Source organism: Buceros rhinoceros, unplaced genomic scaffold (genome assembly GCF_000710305.1).
Source record: "Buceros rhinoceros silvestris isolate BGI_N320 unplaced genomic scaffold, ASM71030v1 scaffold22720, whole genome shotgun sequence".
Classification (NCBI taxonomy): domain Eukaryota; kingdom Metazoa; phylum Chordata; class Aves; order Bucerotiformes; family Bucerotidae; genus Buceros; species Buceros rhinoceros.
The window spans coordinates 39,983-51,563 of NW_010388251.1; the positions used below are offsets into that span (position 1 = coordinate 39,983).

Sequence of the window (11,581 nt, forward strand, 5' to 3'; positions counted from 1 at the left end):
GGCTGGGGAGGACGGAGAGAGAGACAGACAGAGAGGCACGGGGTGGGTCTCAGTGAGAGCTGTCACACCATGAAGAGCAGAGGGGACCTGCAGGTCCTGGGGTGCTTGACCCCTGGGGTGCTCTTCCCCTGGGCTGCAGCGTTTCTTACCTGCACGGCAAAGTGCTGGTGCTGCTGGATCGGGTCTCCAGGGTGAGGCTCAGGCACTCGCGGTGAGCCGTACAGTTTTGTGGGATCTGATCCATGCAGGGGACCGAAGGTTCCTGGCACAGCTGGTCTCTGGGGGATGGGGAGGGAGAAATAAAACAATTTATGAAGTGTTAAAAAAAGCATCAGAGCTGCTGCAGGTGAGGGGAAGCCAAGGCTGAGGAAACAACGTAGATGAGCAGATGAGCTTTTGGAGATACCATGAAAACCCGTACTCTTTCCTACAAGGAGACACAGCTCCTCTGCAAAAGCCACTCTCTCACAGCCCAGGCACGTGTCCCTGCACTCAAGGTTGCAATACACTCACTTGCCACCCGACTACTTGGGAGGAAGCAAGAGGACTGGAGGGGGCAGTGGTTCGCTCCAAGGAGAGGAACGAACCACAAGCATATTCAAGCAGGATGACAGGGGAACAAGCTGGATTGCCTTCAAAATACTCGTTGCCTCCAGCTCTACTACTGCCTCCCACTATCTGCATCACAAGAATTGCTCTAAAACTTTCATTTCATCTTTAGCTAAAAGGGCAAGGGATAGCCTGGATCTCAAAGGGGCAGCTGATACACCACATCACAAGACACCACTGATTCAAACAGAAAAGGAGTGAAGGATGGATGAGGAACAGACCAGAGGCGGGGAGAACAGGTGACATTCAGAGAATAGATGTTGGGCTAAAGAGAGGTCACTGCCACAGTCCAGGGTGGCCTTATATTTCATTCCGTTTACTGCTTTTATAAGTACTTCAGGCACAAAATGCAGCAGTACACAGATGGCACAAAGTTACCAGGCATCTGTGAACAATGGAGACAAAACAAGACTGGTTTTTTCAGCATCATAAACTGGAGGTTAAGAGAGGAAATGTGACTGCTTTCCCTGCACAATGGGACAACTCTCTAAGGAGAGAAGAGAGCTGGGGGAACCAGGGCTGGCACAAGTCCACACAGGGACATGCTGCCCATGGGAAATGTCAGGAGGCTGTTCCCGGCTAGTGTGGCAAAGACTGAATTGTACCACTTTAAATCTAAGGGCTGAAAAGTTCCAGCTGTAGAAACCATAATTCTGACCCTTAATCTCTGGGAAAAGGTTCTTGCCATGCAGTAGGGGTTTCACAGCAGAGAGCTTCATTCTCCTTTACCTCCCTTCCTCCACAGGCCTGGTGGGTGAAGAACAGCAGAAACTGCTTCTTACCATCTGGGTGGGATGTGGCACAGGGCTGGACATGCCGCCGTACTGCAGAGAGCGAGGGAAACCTCGCCCGTTGGAAGGGCCCACTTCTCGAGGAGGCTGCAGTGGGTTGCCACTTGGATCCTCTGCTGAGGATGAGGAGAAGGAGGAGGAAGAGGAAGAGGAGGAAGAAGCGGGAGCTCTGGAAGTTGCTCGATATGGTGGAGGTTTTCCTCCGTTTTCCAGGCGTTGCTGCCTCTTGCCTTGTCCATCTGGGTCTCGCGACCGAGTCCAAACACTGCCGGTGCTGGAGCGGCCAGTCCGCCGGCTCCTCTTCTCTCGTCTCCCATCTTCTCTGATCCAAAACTCCTCATCTGTGTCTCCATCTTCCCCAGGGAAGTGTTTCATCATTGCTCGGTGGAAACACCTCTCTAAGTTGTAAGCCATCTTGGTATATTCTGCAGTCAAAAAACCCAAATGACATCAGGGACAGAGCCCTACAGAGAGAAACAATTAAGCAACACCAGACTTCTCCCATCAAATAAATCATCTTCCTTCCGTAAAGTTTCTTTGACGAAGACTTCGGTTTCTAACTAATCAACACTGGATTATGTTCATAAATTCAATAAGCAACGCAGCATCAGATTTGTTCGGTAACCCCACCAGAGGACAGCCAGACAGGCACGACAAAGTACCATTAGCGGCACAGCCTGCAGAGTCAGCGTTAACTCAGTGTTCCAGCATAGTGCCAAGAGTTACACTACGAGAAGCACCACCTCTGCTCACAGAGGTGCATGACCTGCACAGTTAGCCAGCAGAGTGCTGAGGGAAGAAATGTGAACTCCCAGCAATGCTATGTGATTACATTCAGAGGCTTTTCTTGGACTTATTCAAATCTCTGTGTATGCTACAAGACAGAGGAAAATCACCAAACACATTTATTCACGCACAGTTTCTAAAACACTTGTTGACCCTGACACGAAAGCTATTGCTAACCAGCGTCCCCGCTGTGTCATTTCCACAGGACAGTTCTGCTCAGAGGGGCTCCTGCTTTTCATTGGAGTGGGTAGGAAGAAAAAGACATGTGAGAGGTGTTAATGACAAGGCCTTGAAGCGTATGACTTTGCCGTTGTTTCCACTAAACCACCCCTGAAGTTCCTTGAGAAACTGAGCTCTCCCAGTAGCAGTGTAGGAATGCTTTTACTTAAGGCCCACAGCGGCAAGTCAGGAAGCTCTATTTTCCCTTTCAAGGCAGAACTCGTGAGCCACAGTGATGACCCACCATATGGGAACTGATTTCTTACCTAAGCAACGTGCAGAGTTTTAATTGGCATGACAATTAAATTTGGAGTTTCCCATTTACAGACTCATTCATTCAGTAGCCGAGGAACATAAAACCTGCATTTTCCATCCAAAGGACTACAAGCCTGGTTCATTCCTCACTTTCCTCTGATACTCAGGAAACACCAGCAGCTAACCAGACTCCAATGTTTTTCAAAGTCTGTGTTAGGCATTATGAGAAAAAGGAGCACACAGCCATACACAAGCACATGAAGAAGTGAGCTCAGAAAGAAACAGACTTTCTTCTCTTTTTGTGTTCTGCTTTCACCATCTCCCAATATGGGCGTTCCTTATCATGCCAGGCTTCAAATCAACACGACCAAGCTGTGCTAAAAACCTCGCTAAAACCCCAGGCCTTTTCAATCAGGAGCTCCCACTCTTTTGTCCAGCCTCCCAAAAAACACCCTGAAAGAGAATAAGCACAAATCGAGTACTGGGAAGTAGGAATAGATCACTGCTTGTTTTGACTGAGTATTGCAAATAGATGAATTTAGCATCTCACTGCTCTTACCACTGCCTTCACCATTGTACTTAAGACAGTTCCTGAACATGGTCTTCATATCTCCCACAAATTCTTCCTTGGTGCAGTACTGACCTCCGTTCAACTTCTTCTCCATGCTAGAGATGTCCATGGGAGCCTGAAATGCAAGAAGACCTCCCTTCAGCTACAGCAAGTGTAGCGGGGTTTACGAAGTTGCACAGCAAGCTTCCTCACAGAGAGGGGATGGCAAGCAGAGGTTGCTCTCCTGACACGCAGCCTCTCAGCTTTGGTTTCCTTGATTTGTAAGGCTAGAAGGGACTACTGGAGTCATGCAGTTTGACTGCAAGGGTAACACATCCCACTTCCAAAAAACTGCATCCCTGTCAACAAAGTGCATCAGTCAAGATGGCTGGACCGTCTTCCATACCTTAATGATCTGGTAGTAGTTGGGAGCATATGATTCATCAACGGGCTCCAAGAAGGGCCAAGAGTCCTTGTGAGCCTTTACCACATCTAGAACTGGCAGTAGCAAAAGAAAGTGGAATGGTTACACACACACGCTCAGGGGTGTATTCCACTTTGAGCGAGTCATGCAAAGGGGAAGCCTGGGGCAGGACTCACCTTTGTACATGGCTGTGAACTCATCGTCCAGTTCAAAGCTGTAATGGGAAGCACAACAGTGAATATGCAGACTGAGGACACGTAAGACATGCTCTCGTACTTAATTTTCCCTTCCACTCCACACACAGTGCCATAATGCTGACAAGCGGGCCTCGTGACAAACGGACCTCTAGCAAGGACCAAATCCAGATGTTTCTCAGCTTACCCCTCACTGTTCTCCAACACCAATTATCTCTCCTCATTCCTGTGAACGATCACACTCTTCTCCTTCCTGTACTCACTACTTCAATGCCCTGGTGTGCTGCATACTCACAGATCCTTGGTCCTTCGCTCTTCCCTGGTAGGGGAACTGGGATCCAAGTGGGAAAGCTCAGGGGGGAGCTCCTTCCCCTGTGCCAGCAGCCAGGCCCGCTCTTCACGAAGCTTCCTCCTCCTGGCCCGTTCTGCAGGGGGGAATGGGGAGAGGTGAAAAACAATTCAGCACTCCTTGTCAACAACATCTTGCAGGGAAAACGAAGGCAGTTCCTGCAGCTATCAAAAACTCCAGGGAAATGTTGTACTTCTTTCAGCAAAAGCAGCAACAGGACAGGAGGTGAGAATACAGTGCACCATCAATGTGCCTCTTCATTTTCCCTTGACTTTACAATCATTGGTTTTGAAGGATTACTGTGACACAGATGCTTCCCTAGGAAGGTTCCAGACAAATTCCTGACCATGGTGCGGTACAAAGATAGAAGCTCACCTCACAGACCTAGGCATAGATCAGCACTATGGAAAGAGCTGGCTTGTTAAGTTACCACGTTGTGATGCCTCACCTCAGCCAGGTGAACTCAAGGTAGCTGGTTTTGCACTGAAGTGGATGAAGAGCTCTGAGGGAAGGTGAGGTTCTATCAGCTGAGCGGCAATGAGTACCTGGGGTCACTAATAGAACCCAACATGGCTAGCTTTGGAAAGATTGCTTAGGTAGGCCTTTACGGCCAGCAGCCAGAGCAAGCAAGCTGCCACACAGGAGGGCCACTGGGACAGCTTTGGTTTAAGAGGTGAGAGACAGGAAGAAGCAATGCTGGTAATATAACCTGTGGTTTGCAACCAGACAGCTGGCTAACAGACCGCTTCATAATAGAAAGTTTATGAGCTCTTACGAACCTCATTTCCTTTTTCTTATAGGAAATCTGAATTCATTTGACTTGCTAAACACCTGCGGTTGTACCAACTTTCTCTAGGAGCAGAATTCTGCGGAAGTAATGTTCAAGGAGACATGTCACAGGAGTAAGACCCCAGAAAAGAGGCCACATCAGGGAACGCCTGGAGTGAAAGAAAGATGGAGGAGACTTCACTAACACCCCCTAGCAGAGGGTCCATCCTTGGGAAACATCAAAGACTTAAGAAGTTCCAGCTTTGGTGAAATTTACTGTCTTCCTCTGTCAGTCAAAACCAAACGCGGGATGGGGCTTGACGGCACAGAGAAAATAGAAGTAGCTACAAGGTGGGTATTTCCAGGGAGGTCCATGGCCAGATATGTCAAAAACTGGTAAAAGAAAGTCCAAATTTTCTGTTAGGAGACTCTGGGTAGCACTGAGTTTGGGAGGGCAGGACTTGCATCTAAGATGTCCTACGAAATCTAACAGCATCTACTATAACATTTAATGATGAGAAGTCCAACATCAAATTGAAGTTAACAGAGATTACCTAAGTCTGTCCAAGCACAGATCAGTACTTCATGCTTCTTTTCTAAAACTAGCATCACCTCAATGACATTGTAATAGATGCTTAAGTGAGAAAGCCGAGAAAAACACAAGGTGATGACTTCGGCAGCAAAAGGAAAATCTCATGGCAACAGCAGCCGAGTGGTAAGGTGATGTACGTTTTGGAAATCCATCAAGGCATGCCAGGATCTGAGCTGGTAAACTGACAAGAATCAGGGAGCCCTGGTTCCAGACTGGAGCTTGGTCAGGACTAATGGCAGGTCCCTCTAACACAGCAAGTGATTAATATAGCATGTTAAAGATCACTGGCAGATCTCTTTGTTATGCTGCTGGCCTGGGTTGAGTCCTACCAAGTAGCTTTCAAAATCTAGCCAATACCCTAAAAAGTACCTCAAAGGGCTAGAAAGTCTTAACACATGAGAGATAACATTGGAGCAGCATCTGGGAAGAGAACTGGGAAACTCTAACCTGCTCTTGTGATAGAAATCTAGGAAGCTGCTTTAAGTCATAAATCCAGGGAAGTACAGATGGGCCCAGCAGGAAGCTCACTTCCTGGGGCGTGCGTTGGAGTGGGGGGAAGCGAAATCCCAAACTAGAAACAGGAGTGTGGTCTAAAAACAGGCATACACCCCAAAACGGAGAAGCAGGTGAAGTGCTGACGAAGTTCATGGGAGAGTAGATACTTCACTCTGTGTTTCACATCACCCCTCTACAGAAACCTTACAAAATTAATGTTACAACCCAAACAGACTGCAAAATGCAAGAAAATTTTTGTTACCCTAAAATCTCTGTCAGTGGACGTCCAGTTTTAACAAGTCTGATCCAAGTAAAACACATGACTTCATTTTCAAATCACTTTCTCTCCACCACAAGAACTGTCATAAAAGCAAATGCTCATGGAGGGTGTGCTTGGCAATAAGGAAAGATAGTTAAGAAGCCAAAGTTTTACCTGGATAGCTGCCATTTCTAGAGATGAAAAACATTGCAGGGATTTAACTGAACAAGTCAGTCATTTGAATAACCTTTCCAAACAGCTTTTGCACTAGTTTAAAAGCAGACTTCTCCTGACTTAGGCTAAACTGACAAAGAACAAGTTTAAACTAAACTGAAAGAAACTGCACAAACCAAAATAAGAGCATGCCTGCCAAGAAAAGCATGAATGTATGCTAAATCTGCGTAAAACAGTGTACTCCCCAATCTCACGCCAGTTTCTTTGAGTGGCTCTGGCGACTTTGCATCAGATGATGTAACGATTGCATTTACCCGGAAAAGGACATGGCTTATACCAAGCGAAGACCTTTTTACAGGTACATGTATCTTTGTAGATCTTCTGGAACATCAAGATTAATTTTGTCTGTGCAGATGGAGAATTAAAGCACAGAGAATACGCAATTTGCTAAGGTGAGACAGATTTCTGTGGCAGATATGGAAGCTGGATGATTCTCAGTTTAAAGCGTCGGATTAGCCAGGACTGGTAACCAGGAATACATGAAGGCCAAGTACGTAATTGGATTTTCTAAAGGTTAGAAAGTAATCAGGTAAAAGAAACTATTCTTAGATAACATCTGGTCTGCTACCAAACATCTGGTAGCAAAGTGTTTCATCTTGGAAAGCTTACAAGGTTTGCATGAACTTACATCTTTTTTCCTTTTCTGATTCTTTACCCACTTAAGGATTTGTGATACTGATACCGCCACAGATTACCACCACAGTTTTCTGAGGATGTTCAGCCTTTCCCTGGAACTGCAACAGCCCAGACGGCCACTGCGGCAAATGCAGCAGATAAAGGAATTCCCATGAGGGAAGCTGACAGAGAGAAGGTGGCCAGAAAAGAGCCTGCTCTCAGACACCAGTGCCTACGTGTGCTGGCCGAGCCCTTGCTGTCTGTGCCTTGATCTGAGGTATTAAACAAAACATGGCTGTTTCTTACAGAACAACAGAACAGCTTAAATCAGCATTTAATTCAAAACCACAAAAAAACCCCAAAAGCAACACCTAAAGTCACCACCTCTGGTGCTCTATTTAGCCTGGTCTCCTCATCTTAGAGTTCTCCAGTTGATAAGGTCAGGCACAATATAAAAATATTATTCTTGCTACTCCCATGTTTTCCTCTTCCCTTTCTCCTCCAAGGGAATCCTTCTTTTTGCATCAGGCAAAAAGGACCAAATGCTATTCAGCAAGAGCAAAGCCAGCTAATCCTGCACACACAGAGAAATCCATGCGAAGGCAAGTGGAGAGACGGAAGAGAACTCAGGAATAACATGAATATCAGGGAAAAGAAGTAACAGCTGGGGCAAGGGGAAAAATAAGCATGATTTGAGGAAGACAACACAATTAAAGGGTGCACTACGGAACAGCCACTAAACACCAAGGGAGACAGACAAAGGAAAAGAAGCTACAGTCAGACCAATTTATCTGAGGTAAGTGCAAGAAAAGATATTCCCTTTAGCAGGTCTGGCAGGGGAGAAATGCAAATGGCAGATCTTAATCCAAGATCTCAGTCTTTGCTTTGAAAACTTCCACTCTTGCTTCACACTGGTCGCACGTACCTTCCACTGCTTTGACCTTCTCCTCCATCTCTCTCTTCCTCTCCTCCTTTAGCAGCTGTTCCTGCTCCCTCTTCTGCACTGCTATAAGGATTTGGCGCTCCTCCTCTTCCTCTCTGCGCCTTTGCTTCTCCATCGAATTCAGCAGGTTCGGGTTTACCTGTGACAAAATGGTGCACCAAAAATTGTAAAGAATTGGCTTACTGAAGTCTGAGCAGAGGCAGGTTTACTTTGAGCAAGTATTAAAGCATACTCACAATGAATAGCTGGAGGGAAAAAAAAAAAAAGAAGAAAAGGACTCATACATATGAATTCTTGGATGAAAAGTAACATGTAAAGGGAAGTTATTTGTCAAGCAATGGAATCCTACCAAGACAGGGACAAAGGAAGGAGAAGCGATGAGTTAGACAAGCTGCCACTCTGCCAGGGATGCACCACATGCAGTTCCGTTCTAGGCAAAGGATTCAGGCTGCTGACTTTCCCGCACAATAACTCTACTTCCGGCTAGCAGAGCCCTGAGTTGCAAGCATCGGCAGAAAGGACTACACTGCTGAATGTGTCTTTGCTATAAAACACAGAGCACTTAGGAAGAGAAACTGAAATAGCCTTGTATGGAGGTACTGCTTGGAATGTTTTCCTTTCCTGTTCAGAATAAGGCCTGCCATATACCTGTGTGCTAACCTCACCTGAACTAGCTCTCGCTTATTTGTTTGGACAGTTTTCCTGCTGGGTCCCCCAACCAGTTTTCTCATTCAAGTACGCCTGGCTCTTTATTGCCCCCCACTTCCCTACCTCCCCACTGCCAGCAGGATACAGGGCTGTTTGAGCCCTCTCAGACTGCAGGCTTTGCAGACCAGGGATCGCCTGCTCCTATTACTCCAATAAAGTGTGAGGTATGTATATGGCAGTGTGGAATTACCTTTATAAGCTTAATTCAAGACAAATGAATCAGTCATCTACCAACACTCCCACCTCTGACTTCTGCAAGACCAAGATATGTGTGCCTTGTCAGCAAGGGCTATCAACTGGAAGAGAACAATGCACATACAGCTTTCTCCGCCTTCGTTTTCAGGGAATAACCAGCAACCACCACTTACATAGAAGGCATTTCCTGAGGATTAGCAATCAGCTGGGGTCCCTTGGCTGCTGCTCAGACCATCAATTTCTCCAGGATCATTATTAATCCCCAGAAAAAAAATCTGGCACCATGATTACTATTTTGTCCTTGTTTCATTGCCTACAAGTGGAACCTTGGGGTGTTTGGATAAATGTCTAGAAATGTTGTCTGGTTTCACTGTGCATTCATCCCCCCTTTACCTCCCCTTTCTCTACACAGCACTGCCCTGTGATCTCCCCCTGCAGCTCTCCGAACGAGCATTGCGTATTATTTCCTGGTCTCCAGCAGCAATAAAATATTAAGAGAATTATGCTTCAACCACCAACAGCCATGGAGAAGCATCCAGGAGACGGGACTCTTGAAGACATCAGGATCATATCCTGCATCTACGAACAGACCAGACAGCAGAAACATCAATTCTGCGTGGATCTTTTTAGGTGAAACCCACAGCATGATCTCACAAAGGAACACTGCCCATCTTCTTTTCATTTCAGATCTTTTGCAAATATTAGTACTTCACTTTTCTATCACCTTCTTAAGGAAACCATCTTATAAGTTGACACACCTTTATGTTAGCCCACTTCTCACGTTCAGCCTAAAGTCAAATTCTCATCCTCTCACTCCACAAAATTATTTGTAGTTACGTACTTCTGGGCAAGCATCAACTCTCTTCTTCAGCCACATTCCAGCCTTTATAGGCTTTCTCAGACACACAAAACTCCCATGTTCTTGTTATTAGGTTAAGTGTTTCCTTATAAATCAATCTTTCCAGCTCCAGTTTTCTCTCTCAGACCTTTCCTCCAAACAATCAGTATCCAAACACCAGGATACCCAAGACTGAAACTGCTACGCCAAGTACAAGAGGTTGAGAACCCACAAAATGAGGTTCTACATTTCCATTTTTGATTCTTTTCACATCCCTTTCTCAATTGCTATTCTACTATCTGATTTCCAACTCAGGCACTGCCATCAGCTTCCTTTCAGGCCTGATCCTGACCACCGTCAAACAGTTTTCTTTCAACTTTCTTGATCAATCTGCAGTAGGAACCAAGAAAGTCAGGTTCTGCAGCAATTATAAGAGAAGAGGTGAGCGAGAACCAGCCACCAGAAGTTGGTACACCAAGCTGTTTTATTGAGGATGTGACCATTAGCCTTTAGACTCTCTAAACCAGTCTAGTATGCCACACACACTTCTTCAGCTGCTGGGGCACAGGTCAGACCTTCCCTTTCCTGGGATTCATACAACTTCCACCCCTCATGTCCTGTGGCAACAAGAACACAACATCCAAACTGCAGTGCTCACACCAGGAATTCTCCAAGCCTGCAGGGTGTATTCAGCACCCGATACTGTAAAGGCGCAACAAAGAATCCACAAGTTCTACATCAACCCACCATAAACACAGCATTGACAAAGCAAAAAGACAATCTGAAGCGAAGGAGAGGATGTCATCTAGGAAGAGAAGAAAAGGGAAAAGCAGAAACCACAAGTGCAGTGCAACGAGCACCAAGGGTTGCAGCAGATGCCCAGACAACCGTGCTTGCTCCCTGGAGTGCTTGCAGGGCAGCAGCAATGCTGGCACAGGCTCTTCAAGACACTTAAAACACAGAAACAGTCCGATTTTCTGAGGGACCTGCTGCCTTAACTGGTGTCCCAGTCAAGCCCGTTGGGGATGAGTGTGCTCAACTTAGGGTTAACAAAAATAAGCAAGCCGAACAAGTAAACTCCTACTAGATGTGATGGAAGCAGACGCATATTGGAATGATAAAAACAAGAACCCCAAACAAGTTAAACTTCCTTCCTGACCAAAGAGGTGGCAAAGGGACGTTTCTGCAGCTTCCTCCCCACTTGGAGGATAAAAAACACCCCTTGCATTTGTGACCGTGTCATCACCACCTCCTTCTCTCCGCCAGAGAGCACTCCAGGACACAACATCTCAGCCTTTCCCCCTCCTGCGACCCCAAAAGGGCCAAACTTCTGCCTTTTGCTTTGCTCTCCAGACAGCGGGTATCAGACTTGAGGGGCAGAAGGCCAGGAGGCGTGGGTGCCCTGGGCGCCCTGGCCCCCTCCAGCCCCACGCTCCAGCCCCTCATCCCCCAAACGTTCCCTGCTCCAGTTTCCGCAGGGCGGCTCTAATGAGGGTGCTGCTCGGTCGGCTCTTTAATGAGGAGCTAATCTGAACCACCTGTTGAGAAATCCCCTGCAGGATTAGGAGCCTACGGAGCAGTTCTATCTCCGACCCAAGCGTCATCCAGCTCACGGAGTCGGGAGGAAGGGGTCACCCCTGCACCAGGCTGAGGTTTTCTCCCCCAGACTCGCCTGCTGCCCACCCCTTGGCAAACAAGCCATCAGACATGCTGGCACCTTCTCCGGCTCCCCTGTGGCAGGGATGACTGCCACATCC

General features: G+C 46.9%; 1 protein-coding gene across 1 annotated transcript in view; it reads right to left on the reverse strand.

The window, feature by feature from the left end:
• The window catches only part of CECR2 (cat eye syndrome chromosome region, candidate 2), a 44,380-nt gene that overhangs the window by 5,699 nt on the left and 27,100 nt on the right, over positions 1-11,581 (reverse strand). The window contains exons 8-14 of the mRNA XM_010145349.1: positions 8,066-8,222; positions 4,124-4,253; positions 3,811-3,848; positions 3,617-3,708; positions 3,220-3,346; positions 1,392-1,825; positions 115-278 (exon numbers count right to left, since the gene is read on the reverse strand). Coding sequence (XP_010143651.1) covers positions 115-278; positions 1,392-1,825; positions 3,220-3,346; positions 3,617-3,708; positions 3,811-3,848; positions 4,124-4,253; positions 8,066-8,222 — 1,142 coding nt within the window. The remainder of the gene's footprint in view (positions 1-114; positions 279-1,391; positions 1,826-3,219; positions 3,347-3,616; positions 3,709-3,810; positions 3,849-4,123; positions 4,254-8,065; positions 8,223-11,581) is intronic.